The sequence below is a fragment of the Megalops cyprinoides genome, chromosome 8, assembly GCF_013368585.1.
Source record: "Megalops cyprinoides isolate fMegCyp1 chromosome 8, fMegCyp1.pri, whole genome shotgun sequence".
Classification (NCBI taxonomy): Eukaryota; Metazoa; Chordata; class Actinopteri; order Elopiformes; family Megalopidae; genus Megalops; species Megalops cyprinoides.
The window spans coordinates 20,888,844-20,909,171 of record NC_050590.1 but is presented as its reverse complement, the minus strand read 5'-3'; the positions used below and the strand labels follow the sequence as shown (position 1 = coordinate 20,909,171).

General features: G+C 40.0%; 1 protein-coding gene across 1 annotated transcript; it reads right to left on the bottom strand.

The window, feature by feature from the left end:
* Positions 1-5,922: 5,922 nt before the first annotated feature.
* On the bottom strand, positions 5,923-18,299 carry LOC118782385 (V-set and transmembrane domain-containing protein 2B-like). The gene is made up of 5 exons (XM_036535714.1): positions 18,165-18,299; positions 17,209-17,396; positions 16,479-16,508; positions 15,395-15,773; positions 5,923-6,274 (listed from the first exon to the last, which is right to left on the bottom strand). Exons 1-5 carry the CDS (start codon positions 18,235-18,237, stop codon positions 6,186-6,188), a joined length of 759 nt encoding a protein of 252 aa, XP_036391607.1. The 5' UTR covers positions 18,238-18,299; the 3' UTR covers positions 5,923-6,185.
* Between the last annotated feature and the right edge of the window lie 2,029 nt (positions 18,300-20,328).

The following is a 20,328-nucleotide window of genomic DNA, read 5'->3' as shown; positions in this document are numbered from 1 at the left end:
ACAGAGTGGAATCAAAGGAAGGGAAACAGGAGACAGGTAGGGAAGGGGAGGGAGCAGGGAGAGGAGTAAAAGCAGGAAAGGGGAGAGATGATTCTGATAAACTCCAGTTAGGCCTGGACAAGAATCTTGCAGATCAGCCCAGTGTAGCTCGATTCAGCTTTTAATTGCAGCAATGCATGTTGCACTGTCTGCAAGGGCCTGGGCAGCTGAGAACAGTCAAAGCCTTTTAGTATGCAGCCCAACTTGTAAAAGTAATAAATGTGAACTGCATGGTTCATGATATCCCTCTCAGAGATGCCTCTCAGATTGACTACTTCAATTTGCTCAATATTAATCCTCCCACCCCCAAGGCAAAAAGTAATATAACTAGTCTGTCCATCTTTAATGGTCCCCCCTCTCTAAACCGCTTTTCAGAAGTCTAATGACAATTAAATATACACATAAATCCCCAAAGAGTTGACAAGATTGTTGTTTTTTTTATTTTTTATTTTTGGAAAAACTAAAGCCACAGAGGAGTTTAAGACACAAAACCAGAAGATACTGCAATGCAAAAAAAATTAAGCCGACCCCCATCCCACCTTTGTAAGAGACAAAAAGGTGATGCGCACCTATCACCTCTTCTGCCAAGGAATATGTGTTATGTTGAGAAACATTTACAGCAGAGACAGGTGTGAAGGAAATACTGGACAAAGATGACTTTCCTCAGAGAGATCCGTTTCCCTGAGGTTGGAGGGAGTGTGCCATTAAGGATTCATGGTGAGATGTGGTGAATTAATCTGGCAGTAATGACTGGAATGTACGCTCATGGCATGTCCAGCTTCTACATGTGTCAGTAAGCCTGCTGGCAGTATGACCTGCAGACCACCACAGCTGCTAAAAAGGGTAGGCGGATAGAGTTGTGGTTCTGCAGTGGTCCCACTGGTCTTTTGTCTGTAGCTCCTAGCTCCCATAACATACCTGCAGGAACAGGTGATGCACTGCGTCTGTCATGATTTTGCCAAGCTCAAAATGATGTTGTCACATGTTTTGAGACATGTTTGTGTGTTACTTATGTGTAGGTTTATAGGTTTCCCTGTAGTTGTTACTTTGTATGACATTTTGATTTTGAAGGTTAAAATAAAGTTTCATACTACTGTTCCTGCGATCAGAGACAAATATGGCGAATGTCTTCATGTCACTTCATGTGCACATCAAGTTATGGAAAAATGTGTGTGTGTGTGAGTGTGTGTGTGTGTGTGATATACAGAGAAAGAAAGAGAGTGTCAATAATAGTGACCACTGTCATGAAATGTGACCAAAGGTGACATTGCATGTGGGTTGATGTAATGCATTTTGGCGACAGCCTGAATCTGTTACGAGGTTTTAACATAACGGGATTGGACTGGGGCCATGCGACCAGGGTTATATTCTCCTATTTTGTTTGTTTTTTTTTTCAAAATTTATCTCGACTATCACATCAAATGTCAATATCATCTGGGGATTATTAAAATATCATCTAGCCCTGTTTTATATGTGCTTGCTGGGTACAACAAAAGCCTGTCCCCCATTAAAAGGGGGGCACAAGGTCGAATTGGGATTAAGTTGAAAAAGTACCTTTAAAGCTTCTTTCTTGCTTGAGCCTTCTCAAGGACATCAAAGAAAACACTGCCACTTTACAGTGCATTTCACTTTTGATTGCTGAATTGTTTGTAACCTGCTCCTAACTGAACTAATCTGTCTAATTACCCATGAAAGCTGTTTTACTCAAGGTCAAAACACATAATCTGAATTGTATCGTTAAATTCTTTTCTATTGAAGGAAATGATGATCCAGGTAACCTTCCTAAATACTGTCATATCAATAATATGTTTTTTTTTTTTAAAAAACAGGGATCATTAGGTATTCACAAAACTACAAGGCTTATCAACAGCTGTAAATTATGAATGCAATGCTTTAACATTTATACAAGGATATTTATGATGTGTTTTATGTTTGTTAACAAGAGGACATTTTCTTCATTCAATTTAATTTAAAAAGAAACCTTTTATTCATACTTGAAATATTTTACTATATGAAAAACAATGACATAAATGTTGCAATTTGTTGCATTGAATGATCACTTTTGAGAAGTCTGTCAGGTATTTAAGTTTTGGTTTTTCAGATTTTGTGACATTGTCCTGGGAGTGAGGACAGTAACAAGCTGTTTCGGGGAATCATGTTAAAGCCCACCCTCCACCTCATCATGAACATGGACTGTAATCTTTATATATGATACATCTATAATAGTTAAATGAAGTGTCTGATGTGTGTAAATTATTTTGCCTCAAAACTGGAAATGTGTGTTACGGAGATTAATACATGTGGTATTTAAAAACATGGGATTGCCGGCATGGACTGGTGCAATTTCTGTATTTACAAATGGTGGGTGAGAGGAGGAGAAAAGAACATAATAGAAAGGAAGGAGGAATTTAACATTGAACAATGCTTGGCTGTCACTTTTAATTAATAAAAGACAATCTCTTGCCTTCAATTTAAAATGCAAACTCAAAATAGGTTCTTTATCTGTGTGTTATTTCATTCATTTCATTTCCAGGTGTGTAAAATCACTTTTGTTGGGATGTTGGATCTTCCATTGTTATTCAAGTCAAAAGGAACTTACACTTAAGTTTTAATACTCTTAAGTGTACACAATGTTCACACACTGGAATGGGATTTAGTATGCAGCTAACATTTAGTAGGGTGTCCAATTGTTTTGTCTTAAAAAGCTTTAATCACTTTCTCAACCTGTCCTCCTGTAGCTTAGAGTCAGATTTTTGAGCCATAACAAAATATCCTGTCACATCCATTTGATGCGCTCAGTAACTGGCACTGCCAGATGTTTGTCGATATTGGCTCTACTGCTGTCCTCTTGGCTCTGAAAGATGATTCTCTGTAGACCCATGTGACTGACCTGCTTGTTGCCCATCAGAGTGTAGTCCCACCAGATCTTGTTGCTCTGCTCCTCTGTTAGCTCAGGTTAGGGGCTCTTAAATGTGGTGGGGTGCATTTTAAATGTCCACTGTTCTGCAGACATGTAAGATACCATTGTGGAAATCTGACTCAGGTTCAGTCAGTGACATTCAGCTACTGCAGTGGACATTACTGCAGGCAAGCAAGTGGCATGTTTACATCCTGTTCTGCTGCTGCTCACATCATGTGGTCTCTTCTTTATCTCAAAGGGACAGCCAGGGAACAGGAGTTATCAGCCCTGACAACAGCATCCATGCAAGGTCAAAGGTTGCATTCTACAGGCATCCTTCCACAGAAAGTCATGGTCATCCATGACTCCTGCTGTTCTCCTTAAGAAGAAAAAAAAATGAGATGTCCAATGTCACTTAGCAACCTTTCCTGTGTGGACCATGCCTAAGTGGTTTAGTGGCTTAAGAAGAGAACTGTGGGTTTCACAGCTGAGACATGCCACAGCCTGGTGGTTGAAAATGATATAAATCACTCAACAGTGCACAGATACAGTGAGTCAGTCTATACGCTAGCATCAAGATGTTTCACACCTAGGGCCTTTTTGGGATTATACAGATTAGCACTAAAAAATACCCAGATTTTTTTGAAAATAGAAAATATGACTTAACTTTTTTTTACCTGAATTTAATCTCCATTATGCTTGATTTTCGTAGCCTTTCATCCACATGTTTTCACCCCTTTTACCAGTGTGTGAAACTTGCAGTTGGCTTGAGGAATGCCAAGTTAAGTTAGTAACAAGCAAAATTTCGGGATGGACAGTATTTCTGGATACTATTCTAGAGAATTTCTGGTGTTGAAGAAAAATAGTTCAGAAGGACCCATATTCATAAAAAATATGATTGTCTAAATTACCATAGACCTACTTTATTTTGAAAGACGTTTTGTAGGATTAGATGAATATCCATTTGAATGCATTTTTAAAACTGTGCTTTGAAGTTAATTTTGATAGACTTCCTAAAACATTGTTACACAATGCTATCATCTGTGCCACACTGCATGGCCTTTCTTCAGCACAGTGTCTTGAGTTGATGCCTTTTCATTTCACACATATTTCTTTCCAGATTAATGTTATATAAACTAAACTCTGATTTTCACTCAGACTTTTGAATTTTAAAAAATCAATTTCCAAGCTTTTAAATAAATAAACACAAATATATTCCTGGATTTATTCCTAGAAATTAGGATAAAACAAACTTATAAACCATCCAGTCTTGGAGAGAATTTCATATATAACATACAAATGATACTTCTAGGAACAATACGTCCTTAATATTCAGACTCTGCAGAATCTGGCACTGCTTGTCAGTTTAATGCACCCCATTTGTACTCTCTGCAGAGGCATGATGCAGAATTTCACAGCAACTGACAAGGATAATCATTCTACATTTTGTCATCTCCTCTCATATAGAAGCAGTAATGTATTATGCAAACAAGTCACTGTTAGCTCTACTGATATTCATCCAATATCCAGTGTGTCATTGTCCACATCTGCTGCTTGCTATGAGAATGGTTTCAGAGGTAAAAAGGAATATGTTTTTATGATCTGCATAGCAACTAATAATACACAGAGCCCCACTGGATTGAGCAAGAGAAGCAAATATAAATAACATTGTCAAATATTAATTCATTTTGTTAATAAATGGGTCTCAAGCCAACATAAATCCTAGTTTCATATCCTAAAAACCTTTAGGTTGTTCTGGGTCCACTATTTTCCTCCTTGTTTCTAACAGGGAAAGAATTTTTTTCCTGTCCTTTAGAGTGAATGAGAGACATGGGGGGGTAGGCAGAAAAAAAGATAAAATGCAGTTGTTTCAGTCATGTGGAGTGATGTGGTACTGTGCTGTGGATGATTATTCAGAAGCATTTGTTGAAAAGGAATTTCATTACCGTCATATGTAAAGTTATAGCAATACCGTATCGACTAATCATGAATCACCAGCACTGAGGAACAAACACGTATCTGGGTAGAGAAAATCACTGACAAGTCCGACTGAAATTAAGCAAATAGCTACAGACAGTTGTATTCCTGTTTGTTTAGGTTTACATGATGTATGTATTCTTCCACTGTGTCTGTGACTATATATGTCATAGCCCCGGCCATGCTTTGACATCCTAAACTACAGGCTCAAGTAAACACCGATATTTTCAATGGACACTATAGGGACAAATGACAGTCAGAGACCAGCATAAACTGTAAAGCAGATGCTGAGAAGCATGAATCATAAAGACTGTACTCAATTTCTTTCAATGTATCCCAAAAAAATCCCCATTTCAAACATCTTCCTTTCCAGGGACCATGTTCTTTTCTACACAAACAATAAACATCTACTTTTCTGAAAACATTATGGAATGGAGACTGACAGATTCACTTTTTAATAACCACAGTAGGGAGATCTGGGTTTATATTAAAAAAAAAACCTTTATTTCAACCAGCGTTGGCAACATAAAATACTTCTTATAAATGAATGTTGTACCTTGATCACCATATCATTAATAAAAATAAACATTATAGAAGGTGACTAACAACAACTATGGTAGGGTATACCTTATTTAATCAAAATATATAAGGTCATATTTGTATACATCATGAAAATTGCCTTAAAAGAAAATAAACCCAAATGTGAGCACATAAACCTACATACAGTCTCCATGACTGGATGAAACCTGTTATAGATGTCTCTGAAATGTAAGGAAATGGCTAACCACTCAAGGATTCGTGCAAAAAGGACAAGAACTGTTTTTTTTTCTTTGTTTTTGTTTTTTGTTTATAAAAAAAAAACAGCTGATAAAATAAAATAATAATAATAACAATAATAATATTAATAATAATAAAACATACAACAAAATGTATGGCTGCCATGCACACAGCAGGGCGGACACTAGTATTTGGAAACTCAATGCATTGTTTTGTGTATGTTGGCTGTGTGTTTAACACAAATGTGAAACTTGAATTGACATAGATTCCTTTATTTTTGTCATGCTTCTTATACAGTTCATTTACACCCAGCTATAAGCCTAGTCTTCCATGAGTCCCAGTTAGAAGATCATCATTACTTTTCCAAAGGTCTTTCTTTTCTTTTCTTTGCTTCAGTAGTGTGCCATATGGGTATATTTATGTACTGTATATGTTTCCATTTGCTGTTTGGTACATTTAGTGAGAACCTTGCAGGGTGTTTGGTTGGAGTCCATCAGTTGGCTACTAAGAAGGGAAGAAGCCTTTGCAGAATCAATAGGGAGATGTACATGAGAGGATCAGTTGTGGTGATGAGTCTGGGACCTGGTAAAAAAAGTCATTAGACATTAGACCAGTCTGTATGTGTGAATAGCTTCTAGGGCAAAAAACAACAAAACCTGTACTAATACTACAACAGACACACATGGTTCCTTCCAAATTCATTCATAGCCTTGATATATTATAACAAAAAATGTTAACATAACCAACAATGCAAACAGCCTAAGACTGCACTAATAAGACTGTATTAAAAAACTGTAAATGTTATCCAGACTCAAGCTGTCATGATTTTAATAAAATATTCCAGAAGTTCACAGAAGCTTCAAAAAGCTGTGTTAGCATTTACACCAGGTATGAAAGGAGGTGATGCTCAAAAATAAGGAATAGGATGCAAGAAATATCATGACAACATGCTGTGAGAATACTATCTGTGAAGGAAAACTCAAGGGCAACTACATGTAAAAATATGTCTTTAAAATTCAAATCCAAAATACATGTCAAAACTGATAGTGTGTCCTGACTGAATGAACCTTCAGTTCATGGCAGATTAATAAAGAAGAGTCTAAAAGACAGACCAAAAAAAAAAACAAGCTGGACAAACTAAACTGTGACTGAATAACACTTGCAACCATGGTTTGTGGTTAGATGAAAGAAATACTCCGCTTTATGGCCATTGCCATTAGTGGCATGATTGATGCTGAAAATGTGAAGCTAATATTGAACCCTCAATATGGAGGCAGTTCTGTTTTGTTTTGGTGTTGATTTTCTATCCTCTCGTCCTAGTGCTTTTGTCTGATTAAAATGAAATATTCATTATTAAAATACTGTACCAGAACATTTTGGCTAAAAATCTGGTTCCCTTCGGTAATAGGCAAAGCTTAGTTCAAAAAGGTGACATTTTATACATAATGATCCAAAGTGCACTTTGTAGACACCAATGAATCAGTTATTGGAAGGAAAAATCAACATCAATGTCAGTGCTCCCGCCCCCTAGCTGTTGTGTTTTTGTTTTTTCCCGATCCATGTGCTTTTGTTTTCCTTGTGTTAGTCCCGCCCTGCTCCCCGCCCTGTTCTCCGCACTTCTGATTGCTCATCGCCTTCACCTGCCTGCCTGCACACCTGCTTCCCATCCCCTTGTCAGCCCTGCCCTATATCTGCCCTGCGTTTCCCTGTCCTGTTGCTAGTTCGTAGCAGTTCATCTTCTGACTGTCTTCTTCCCCGCAATTTTCCCTGTTCGTTGCCTTATTCCGTTTTCGACCTGATTTTTGCCTGCTGATCTGTACTGTTCGCCCGATCTCTCTGCCTGCCTGTTGTTCTACCCTGCCTGTTCCGGTTTACCCTCTCCTGGATTTTCCCTCGGACTGCCTCTCTGGTTTTCGACCCTGCCCGTATACTGTTTACGATCTGCTCATCAGATTACTTCTGCCCGGACATCTACGCACGGTGGTCTGCGACTGAGTCCTTGCCCGAGCCCTGACAATCAATTTCAATCACCAACTTCAATCCAGCAATACAGTTGTGGTTCACCTCAAGAAAACAGCTAATAAGAGAGAACCACCAAACCTGAGCAGTTCTACCAAAAGAAATGACCTGAAAGCCTTTCTGAGAAATGTCTGACCCCCAGAAAAGACTACAGGGAATATGTGCTCAGTGTCAAAGCAATATTGTGGGAGTGTGAATAAATATCATAAAACATGAGCTGCTTCTTTTGGCAAATTTGATAGTATTAAAATGTTATGTATTTTCATGCATTTATTAAATGGGTTGAATTTCTTATGTTAGATCATTAGGTCATCGTTTTTGTTACAATTTAGAAAGGATAAGAATACTGAGATATATTTCCCTCTTTGATGTTTTCTTTTCACAGAATACCTCATCTGATGAATTCTGAATCAATTAGAATTAAGCTTCAGAGTGAGGATGGAAAATAATGCAAATGTACAGTGTTGGCCTTCTTAAAAACATCAGTTTTTTACATAACTCTCTTAATATGTCCAAATTGAGTATGAAAATAGATTTGTGGCAGAGCTATAGTAACCAAAATGCTAAAAAAAAAAATATCTTGGATTTCTCATCAAAAGAATATTCATCTCTTCATCTATTCATTCAAGTTTCTTCTTATGCATCATAGTAGGTATCATTAATCTGGTGGCAACTGTGTTTGTATGCCAATAAGAAGGGTTGAAAATGTGCCAGCAGATATTTGTATAGGAAATATTAAAATTGAATTCATCTCATCATCTGTAAAAATAAACACAATACTGACTGTCAAAGCAGCCATCTTTGTCAGGCAAACTGATGGTAGTGAGAACTGCCAAATCATTTGGTTGGTGTTGGTTCACCTGTAATGTACAGTTACACTTGTAATGTAGAAAAGAGCTATTGTCATAAAGCAATCTTTAATCACCTCTAGTTGGTGAAAAGGCAAGAAGGGGACTATACCCAAACAATTGGGTAAAGTACATGGCTTTCACTCTATCTGGTAGGTCAGTTTTCTGGAGGAAGATCAATATATGTAATGGCCCTGAATATGGTAAACACAATAAACAAGGTTCCCCCCATACATGCACACACACACACACACACACACACACTGACAGAGACACATATTGCTGTACAAGTGAGGAGGGCCATAATGTGGTGACAGACACAACAGCTAATTTAGCAGCAGCTAATTTAAAACTCTTCCCCTAGCCAGAGATGACAGGTGTTTATTTGAAAAAGCCTGGAGACAGTCAAAACTGATAGCCTATGTCCATCATGTGGCTCTGGTGATGCAGTCTGTCTTCAGCTATACTATGTAGATACCATCATCTGTTTTGTAAGTCTTCATATGAAAACACCTTAAATCTTCAGACAACAGCTTGAAAATGTCCTCCCTAATTTAGTTGTTGCTCTGTTATTTTTCTCTCCTTGTCTTGCATGGTCATTTTTGACTGTGCCATAAAAACCTTGTAATAAATCCCCCCCCCCCCCGCCAACAATTACAATATCCCAAATCCATATGAAAAAAACAAAGTAGGCATTACAGACATACACATTCTCTATTCTTATGATAATGAGGAGAAACTGACAGATACATACATACATTGACAGATACATTAGCTACATTAGCTTCATGATGTCAAACATTATCCTCCTACAACAGTAGCACAAAACCTCAGAGCACTCAACTAAAATGGAGTTCCATGTGGAGAAAGGACTGTTGACTGCTTGGCTGGCCAGTTGAACCAGTGATGTAGGTAAAAGTAAATCTTTTATTGCATTTTAGTTTGATTATCTTACAGTTTATTGTAAATGCCATATGGGTTGGTGCTGCGAGAACCTAATCTGAAAGATTCCAGCTTGATGCAAAGGCTACCAATCTGCTGATCTCTCTGGAGGGTTTCCTTGTTAAATACAAAAATTTTGTCTGTAAATCCCTGACAGTTCAGTACAATAAAACAGTCTGTTCTGCCAATAAACTTCCTGCAACAGCAAAATATTTGCAATGAAGTCTTTGCTGAACCACACCCCAAAATACACAATGTATAGTAGCTAACCGTGAGATAGTGTGGCAGCCTCTAATGATAGAATCAGCAACATTACTCCACTCAGATAGCTGTTTAATCCATTTTATCCAAGTTAATGAAAAGACACTAAACCAAAATGGTTTTGGTTTTATGTATGTGCCATGGTGGAGTTCCATCAAACCTGTGACTACATGTGATAGTTATTACATTATTTAATCTGCATCAAGGGAAGGTACACTGATTTTGCTGGAGCAAACACAGATAAGGGACACTGTTTGCAATTACAGCAGTTCTCTCTCACCCTTAAATTCAGCCTCATTGTCCAATATACCTCACTACTGCGCACAGACGTACATGTGCACCTATGCATGTGAACACTGAAGCTCACCCTGAAAGGCAGTGAGATCCCATAGGGCAACTGCATCACTGTATTTCTCTCTTTCCCCCCCTCCTCTATCTGTCCATCTTAATCTCTCTCACTCTCAACACAAGTTTTGGCCTGGTATGAAGCCTTCACCAACAGTGAGGATCCAACCCCTATTCATACATTCTTGATTAATTAATTGGCATGATCACACTTCTACTGCATCCTTGGGCTCCAGGCAGACTGGGGGTCACACTGTCCCCTGATAAGATAGTCTCTACTCATTTCAGGGAAATGTCACAATGCCTCAGGTGCACATATACATCCATGTGACAGAAAAATCCAGGGTTGGAAAAAAGAAAGGGGAGGGCAAAATGGACAGTGTGACCCAGATTCATTGGCTAAACTGTAGTCCCTAGCAGTAAATCTATGTCAATGCTATGATCCACAGAATATAGCCTTGCAGGTAGGAGCTGGAAGTCACCACTGGGGTTGTCATCTTTTCGCCTGATAAGCTCCTGATTTAGAAAGGCAGCTAAGCTCTGCCTTTAGGAACACCTGGATGGAGTGGTGTGCTCTCTGTGGTGTCAAAAGCATTACAATGGCTCCTGGGGACTGTGGAGCCAAAGCTCTTACCCAGCTTGATTAGCGGATTTCAGCAGTCACAAAGAAAGAGAGGGTTGTTGAGCCAGGGCAGAGAGAGGATATAGGAGGGATATTTCTGCCTGTAGTGGCACTGAATCATAACATGAAGAAGATGGAGAGGAAAGGGGCAGAGAGAAAATAAGAAGAAAAGCAGAGGAAAAATAGGAGTAATCAAAATAGAAGAAAATTTAAAAGGAAATATAAAAGGTGGGAGCTGAGCAAGTGAAAGCAACAACAATGAAAAGCAGCAGTGTTCTGGAACAGTGCTTATTCACTACACTGAGCTAAGAAAATCCCTGCATTCATGTTAATCTTTGCTGTGTTCCGCTAATTAAAAAGGGGAGAATCAGATAAACAATTTGATGTGTTATTTAATGAAGGGTTCTCTGATCCTCCCACTCTGCTGGATTGAGTCTTGAATCTATAATTTGAAGGAAAGTTTACCACCTACAGTGTCCAGGAAACAGCCAGAAAACCCACACACTTGATAAAAAGCACAAAGCAATGAAAAAAATTAAGAATCCATTATTTATCCAATGCACATGAAAGAAATGAAATAATGGTGCCTGAGGACCATTGTAGTTGTCTTAGGATCTCTGTGATCCATGCAGTTGTCTCATCATCTTGTCCTGTCCCCCCAACCCCCAGTGCACGTAAATAGCACTTACTGATGAGTCAGTTTGCTGTACAAAGGCCTGCTCAGAGGGGGGTCCAGCATGCCAGTATTCCCCTCATGTGGCCATTGCCTCTGTCACTTGTTACACTGAGCAAAGTGCTTGGCAAAGGCACAGTCACGGACGAACAAGCACAATTAAATCAAGAGAGAGGAGCAAACACAGAGGAGCAGTGAGAACACACGCGAGAACATCCACACTCTCCTCTGTGACATTCTCATAGCACCATCACACAGTTCACACAAAGTCTAATCCATGACACGCTGATAATTGCTCACCTCCTTTGGACAGCCTGCACAAAAAGCCTTGGGCTGCTAGAGGATTTACAGAATGTCCAGTCCACAAAGGTAAAATAAATTGTTTACATTACTTATCATACTGACTATAAGAACAAAAAACTTGACTATACTAATATTTACGTTGGTGGCATGTCTCTTTCCATCAATCACTTCAAAAGAGTGGCAGAGAAATCACTGATGAGGAATGGATGGGATCGATCAGTTGGACATTTGACAATTAAACACAAACATACATAGATGCATCAAATAATACAAGTCCATGCTTCCTATACAAAGCATATAATCACGATCAAGGCAGTCATTTATATTTGAAAGGTTGTTTTAAGTGTAATCCAAACAGGATGATAGTTAATTTAGTGCCACTGATCTTTCCCTGATATTGCCCAGAGTTTGGATTATATTTTATAAAACCATTATTGCTGATCTTTGTGGAATAAGTAAAAAGTCAGCAGTCCACAATCAATTTTATTTCCTACAGAACCTCTGCAACAGAACCTAACACACATAAGATGTAACTACCAAGATGTTGTGAACTATGCAGTTAGAAGCAAATATTATGAATGAAAAATAAAGTACTTTTTGATGGGACTTGGCTATTAATAAGCATGATGAAAAATGGATACTGACAATTGATAACATTACAGAAAATATGTGTATTTTAGACAGTGTACCTTTACGTGGTGTTCATAACTTGTGTGAACTGTCAAACTGGGTATTTAGTTCTCTCTGGTACAGCTGGCAGTGTATTTTTATTGAAGTGGCATACATACCGGTACCTAGTTATTCCAACGAGACAATAAAATATTGTCAGTACTGCGGCCCCCTAGCTGTGGTGTTTTTGTTTTCCCCGGTCCATGTGCTTTTGTTCTTCCTTGTGTTCTAGCCCTGTCCCGCTCCCCGCCTTGTCTCCGCCCGCCTGATGGCCTGATTGCCTTCACCTGCCTGCCTGCCCACCTGCATCCCATCCCCTCGTCTGCCCTGCCCTATATCTGCCCTGTGTGTCTCTGTCCTGCTGCTAGTTCGTTGCAGTGTGTTTGTACCTGTTTCATTGCCGCTGCTGTTTCTGCCTGTTTGCTTTCCCGTTTTTCGACCTCGCCTGTGTACCGACCTTGTTCCTGCCTGCCGCCTTGCCATGATTGCCTGATTGCCTGCCTGCCCGGTTCCTGACCCTGCCTGCTCCTGTTCCCAACCCTGTTTTTGTCCACGGACTGCCTTCCGGTTTTCGACCCTGCCTGCTTTTGATTCGCGATTTGCCTGACGATATCAATGAGCCCGCTTGGAACCTGAAGCTCCCGTGGTCCACGTCTGAGTCCTTGCTCAGCCCTGACAAATATCCAATGAATTTTGAAAATATGAGAGGGAATGTGAAACACCTGTTTTTTGAGAAACAGACTTATCTGCCACTTACCCAAAGCATTTCCTCTTTAATATTAATGGTTTCGGCCACTCTCTAAAATGACATTGCAGTGAGTGACAGATACATGCATTTTGGAGGACTGTTTGGATTTCCTGGAGCACCAGGTTGAAAGGGGCAATATTTTCAAGTTGCCAGGTGGCTTTTTAACCTTCAAAATCTGATGACTAATACACAGAGGGCTCAGTTAAAAGCTACAACAAATTCTGCAGGGTTCTGTCAATATAAAAGTGTCAGGTGGCCATTTGTCCTATTTGATTTACTTTGGTAATAGTTCAAGTAGACCTACCACATGGCAAACTCTCAGTGACTTGTCAGACTGAAAATGATTGACCCTGTGCATATGAGGGTAAAAAAGGAGCATTTTCATATCCATAGACAAGTGTCAACCCTCTGTCCTGGGTGAACATAGAACCTAAACCCTATTCTGTTTAGATGCCATGGAATCAAAGTGGAGAATTCAGAACATGCATATGTGAAAGGTGATGTTTTCTGACATCCAAAAAAGAGTCCAGGTGAACAGATCCTATCATTGTCAGTCAGGTCAACCTATGGCTCCATTTAGTAGCTGAGTAAAAAGAACTGGGCTGGTGGGAAAAACAGGGCACAAAATTACAAGCTGTTGCTGAGAAGAGCTCAGTCTCACTTGGAAATTTTGAGAGAAGGATTACAGTCATGCTCAGACATATGACATATGGATGACAAAGCACACACAATGTGTCCCTGAATTTCATTAATTTTGCAGCAGTATGACATGCAATATTTCCTAAAAGGTTTATTGCCAAAACAGCAGCAGTGTTTCCATGCCAAGAATATTAGTCATAAGTTTTATCCTAGGTTCACTGGGAGGATATCTGACTCTGCCTTCAGATTTTGTTAGTAAAATGTGGTCTACTGGCATCAGAGCTGACCCACTCTTAACTCTTGCAAAATTAAAACAAAACAGTGAAATGTCTGACCAGAGTAATCTCACATAAGAGTTTATCCATTCAGACAACATAATTTCATGTCCAGTTTAACACCTTCACAATCCTATTACCTAGTGCGATATTCATTCCTTCAGATAAAACTTGAAGTGACCATATGATCAACAGCCCTTTCAAATTTTTAGGAGAGCAATGTAGAGGGACTGCCTTGTCTATGTGCTTAGCCACAACTTATGAGTCCCACATGGGAACAGCTCCTCCCATCCCATCTGCTAAGCCTACCTAGGACACTGCACACAGCTGCCCCAGCTGCAGATGGACACAGACTCTGGTGACTAAGCCACAGCAAGATGCTCACCTGGGAGCTACCACCCCCCCCCCCCCCCCCCCCACCCCCACACACACACACACACACAGACACACACACACATGCTAGAGGCTTGACCAGGATAGTACACACCACTGCCAAGCTGCATACAGATGTCCCTGCTCACAAATGCCATGCACATCCCTGCTGCTTTCCCTTGAGATCACGTGACCACAGAGGAAGACATACGTCTAATCTGCCAGAATGGTATATTAAACATTCCTGCAATGGCTGTAAAATACAATTATTCTGGGACTTGCTTCATTGATCTCTGCAGAAAAAAAACAGGCTTGTCTGTTGCTATTTTCCCAGTAACAATATGGTGGGACTGTCTGCTGAGGTCTGACTCCTTCAATTAGAGTGTGAGGATAGATGTTCTACAGAGGAGCTCTCATCATTCTTGAATTCAGGACCTCCTTGACTAATCATAGACCCCATCAAAAGCTCATGAGAAGGCCAGTCACAGATTTAAAGATGTAGTAGTATTACAAACATGAAATCAGGCGACACCCTATTGACAGCATCAGTGAGAAGCCAAGACACTTTCAAGTTCCCTACGTCCTGCACTTGTCTATCTGGCAGTGTTTTACTCTTTTTCCACATCATCATATTTTCCATCATCAGGTGTCACCAAGCTTTTAGTGTTAGTGGCGATAGCAGCTGAAACAGTGGCAAATCTGTGGAAATCAGTGCCATCAGAGAGTTCCACTGTAAGAAACATCCACAGGTGGTCCAGCATACACTGGAAACATAGATTTCTCAAAAATTCCCTCTCCATATTTAAAGGAAAAATAACGTGTAAATGCTGCAATGGTTTATAATCACAGCTCACAATGTTAAGGTCTGATTTGGAAAGGTCTGGGAAATACATGTATGCACAACCACACACACACACACACACACACACACACATAAAAATCATCCATATGTGGCCGCTAGATGTCACTGTAGCTCTGTGACTCACCGGCTCCATGCTGCTGTCGGAGAATGGCTGCATTGCTGGGGCGAGGGGACGCCGAGGACTTTGCTGCAGAGGCCCCAGCCGTTGTGGAGTCAGGAATGTGGCCAGGACGGAGCTTTCGCTGGCCTGGCTCAGAGGTGGCCCGACCCCCAAGTACACTGTTGCTGTTCCTCAGTGGCCACCTGTTCTGGATGTGTGAGACGGCTTCCTCGGCCACCATGCCGTCGCGCGGGGTCACCCAGAGAGTGGCCTGAGCTTTGTGTTCCTGAGTCTCGTCGGCATTGTTGTCCGACACCCGGCACTCATACACCCCCTCATCCACCTTGCGCACGTTAGAGAGGCGAAGCCTATGAGAAATGGCATTGCCCTGTACCCTGACGGTCTGCACCAGGGAAGAGGGAGAGAATTGTAGTATATACACATTAAACACCATTTCTGTTTCTTAATTATATCAAAGCCCTCTGTTTCTGAAATATATGTACAAAAGGTCAGTACTCTCTGCTTGACATTTGTATGAAAAGCACTTCATCCCAACACAAATAGAATGCTAAATAATAAATACAATGATAATAAATATAGTATATCTTCAGTCCCACAATGGAAATTACCCTTTGTGTTATAGACAAATACTTAATAACTTTATGGAGTCTTGCAAACAACATTGCTTTAAAATATCTCTGAAGAATTTTTATATCAACTACATGATGCTAATAACGAACAAAAGCAATACTGTAACATAAACAAAAAGTGTTTTCCTTTACTTGAGTTTGTCTTTTGCTGAGCAGCTGAATATCACTCAATCAGTTATTACTACGGATTTAGAGAATATAAAACAATGTAGCAGAATTAATACTTCAGAGCATGTTTAAAACACCTTATAAATGTCACTGTGCTTATGTGGGATTTGTCAAAATCATCACGCGTTCTCCTGCTGCATTCCGGTGGACCTGCAGCGCAATCATCACCTGAATGTAGCAGTGTGATGTCATCTAATATCAAATTTCCCCGGTGTTACACTGTTGCCTGGATTTTTATTCCAGTCAACTGTACAATAGTGCATAGAGGACACGAAGATGCAATCACTTACACTTATTTTAGTAGCATCCCTTGGAGCAACCTGAAATCAGAAAGTGTAGAAAATATTACGGAAATCGGAACATATTAAATCGAAACATTTTATTTACCCGAACAATTAAAATTAACCCACAACTTGATATTCAAATTTTTAATCATATCATTTTTTATTGCTTTTACTTATTGTGGATCGAACATATAACCAAACAGTGCTTGCCAACCTTGACTGATCACATTAGTAGCATGAACAGCAACAGTTTAAGACTAACTGTGACAAAGATTACGAGCAAGAACCTGTACTTTCAAGAGTGCACATAGGCTAAATACACCACTGTAACACAGCGACATAGCTACACTGTACGCATCTATGGGTTTAATTTTAGTATCACTGAATTATTCTGCATCCAAAGCGTACAGCGCGTTAGCTTGCTGGTGCAACGTGACAGAACTTCCGAATCTACCACATGGGGGGATTCCGTATCGTACAGGAATTGTCTCAATTTGTCCAGTGAGCGTCCCTTGCTCTGAAGTGGCAGTCCACCCACTCACCCCCGCCCTTTCCACAAAAAAAGCCGGCACCACAAATTAAAGAATCCGCAGACAGTAGGTGTCCATTGCATTTAACATGTGATACATATTTTGACCCCGAACACTGAAGCAGCGGGCGTTTCGCACCAATTTTCTTACAATGGACCTTCTGCAAAACTGGCGAGGCAACAGTCACTCGTGGATAACATATTTACCTTTGCTCTGTTCGCTGGGGCACTAATTTGCAATTCGTGTGCAAGTTCTCTTGGGTCCGCCTCCTTAAGATACCACCATTGGATCTCCAGGGAAAACGGCGTAGATCCGATGGTCCGAAATGCGCAGGGCATCTCAATATCTTCTCCTTCTCCGACACTTACATCTTTGGGCACTTCAGTAAAAGTGGCTAATGAATGGAAACAACAACAAGGCAGTGATTCAATTTAGAATACGTCCAAACGTGGAATTTAATTAGATTTGTTTACATGTAACTTTTTGGTTGCGCCATTATTTCATTTTCTTCCCAACCATTTTGGACACCGTCACGTGAAGCCGTTAAATGAGTCCTGGTTATTTTGATTGAGTATCATGTAGCCTACGCGCTGTATCTATTGCAGTAAAGATACAGGTTAGCACTCTCATCTCATTTTAACACTCACCAAGAACTGCAAGGCACATATTGGCTAATAAGGGCGTATGTGCGTTATTTAGTGCTGTCACTTCATATAACCTGTTGAAAACAGAATTATCATGTACGTTCTAGAAATGTATACATTAATAAACGTTTATTAGGAAACAGTAAATCGTAAAGCATGCGTGTGTAATATGTGTATGTTGGATTATACCTTTAATTATTTTTACATTATTACACGCAAGTGTTGAACTTAGCTTTGTCAGAATGGGTTGTGTAAGTGAGATATGTGATAAAATATGCAATGAAAACATGTTGGTCATTTTATTTCCTGTGTTTTACAAAACATGTCAAACATAAATAAAACGCAATTTTAGGTAAAACATCATGTTGCATACATAGCCCCAAAGTTAGGACGAGGAGTTGGTCGATTGACAGCCCCAACGTAATAGCAAAGCAAATTCCTTTAAATGCATTTCCCCAGTAAACTATGAGAGGAACAGTGGAGAAATAAAATTGCAACAGTTGATAGAGTTTACTTACCATTCACATAAAACAACAGAGGCGCATGTAACATCAGATAATAAAGGACGCCGTAGAGTCGCCGTTTTTCCATCTCATAAATACGAAAGTTCGACTAAAGAACAGGTGAAGCGGATCATTAGATCAAAATCTACAAAACTGGAATTTCCATTCTGAACTAACAATAGGAGATTCTCGCTTGTTTTCCAAACGTGGCGAACTGTCTCCAAAATCCAAATAATTTACTCCCAGCGCTGTCCTCAGCGGGGCAAAACACGTACAATCCAAAGGTGACAAAAAAAAAAATCCTCTCGAACACTGTCGAACAAGTAAACGTCCAACGGCTTCTCTGTATAATTACTTATTCCTTTTCTACGATCTTTTGTCCCAGACTTGCTCTGAGTGGCAGCACTTATTTGTAGCTGTAATAAATCTATATCTTTTCATTTTCACTGGAACGGAAGCTTTCCGGTGTTCTTCTCCAACACCCATCACCAAAACATCCCTTATGTCGACTCTCACAAGAACACCTACAGGGGACGAGTGATTCCCTTATTTTGCCAGAGACCTGGAGATCAGTCGATAGTTCCTGTCTGCGCGACCGGATCCTTCTGCTTTGTATTTAAGTACATAGCAGTGAGGAGGCGCCTTGGCATCTCCAGACCCACGAGTTCAGTGTGTACTGTGTGCGCAACGCCACCGGCAGCCAGGGGAGCGCTGGAACCAATCCAACGTTTTTGTCTCGCAAATCAACGCGCGGCTCAACCTATGAGGTGAAATTTCACAAACTGACGTCCACGCGAAATGGCAGCCCTGAAAATATATAAAATCAAGATGATACACGTTGTTTTCTCTCCAAGATCAGCAAGCATTCGTTAAAGCTACCGCAGTCCTGCTGTGGGCAGCAGTACTTTATTCAGCGTGAAATACTAATGCACCAGGGATTACACTTGCTGCCGTGTATCAATCAGATGCTGCATAGCTACTGGAATTAAAAGAACTGTGCCTATCTGACAGATAATGTTATTCAATTATTCAGGTTAATCTGCAGGGACTGTGATTGCGACGTTCACCAAGTCATTACTACAGGTTCGAGGTATGATGCTTTAAAAAATCCTTTTCTTTCTTTCTTTTTTAAACACTGAAACGCGATTTTTAAATCTGCTTAAAACTGAATTTAATTTTGTTTATCCCTGTGTTGTAATGATATCCGTGTTCATACCACCATTACAATACACCTAATTGCTGCCATAACTATGGGTCTCGCTCATAATGACGATGACGCTGGCTCAGTGTCTCTTCAAAAGATAAAGACCGTTTAATATAGCATCATGTGATCTGTCCATGCTCTCTCCATTGTTGGTTGCAGAAAGATATCTGCAAAAACTCAAGACCCAAAATTAACTTTCAATTGCTCTGATCTGAGGCAAGTATTATAGTATATGAAATACAGAGGGTCAATACTCTGCACAACAGCATCAATCTTAACAGGGATATAAGCCTCCTGTTTAAAATGCTAGATCATTGTACAGTTCTTGATCTGGCTTTCCTGTTTAGGGACAACCGTTCCAGTGTTATTAATACTCAGTAGTGTAGTTGTCCAGACTCCTGTAGATTTAAACCTCACCTAAGGTCCTTGCAGTTGGTACTACACAATCACCTAGAGAGCCTGGAAACAAAGCAAATATGCAAAACATTAATTAACTTGTCTAATTGTTATGACTCTCCATCCCCCACACAGAGAAAAGGGGCCACTGAAGCAAACAGACTTACTGAGCCAAAGAAAAACAGAGACAAATATACTGAGACACAGGCTGACAAAAAAACCCCACCAATTTAGAGAGACAGAATCTGACATATACAGACACTCACAAAAGCTCCAGAGGAGAAAAGTTGTACAATATGTAAATGTAGAAAAAACATATGTGTAACAGTGCTAATGAGATGCTTGTGGCGGACGTACAGCCACATTATTACTCTAATCCAGCACTCTCCTGAGACGCACAGTTGGTGCAGTGGACTGATCCCCTAGCTGAATCCTAAAACGGCCTCCCCAGCTGTGTGCCAATAAAGCTCAGCTTGTTCACTAAACCCTCTTATTAGCAGTTCAGCCACAATGAGTATAGGAGAGCTGAAGAGAGGGAGAGGTAGAGTGAGTATATGTCTGTGTGTGTGTGTGTGTGTG

Coding starts and splice junctions, on each gene's coding strand:
- LOC118782385 (XM_036535714.1), bottom strand. CDS start 18,237: ATGGAAAAACGGCGACTCTACGGCGTCCTTTATTATCTGATGTTACAT. Junction 16,509..17,208: donor CCCCAGCGAACAGAGCAAAG/GTAAATATGTTA, acceptor TTCTGATTTCAG/GTTGCTCCAAGGGATGCTAC. Junction 15,774..16,478: donor GGGATGCTACTAAAATAAGT/GTAAGTGATTGC, acceptor TCCCTGGTGCAG/ACCGTCAGGGTACAGGGCAA.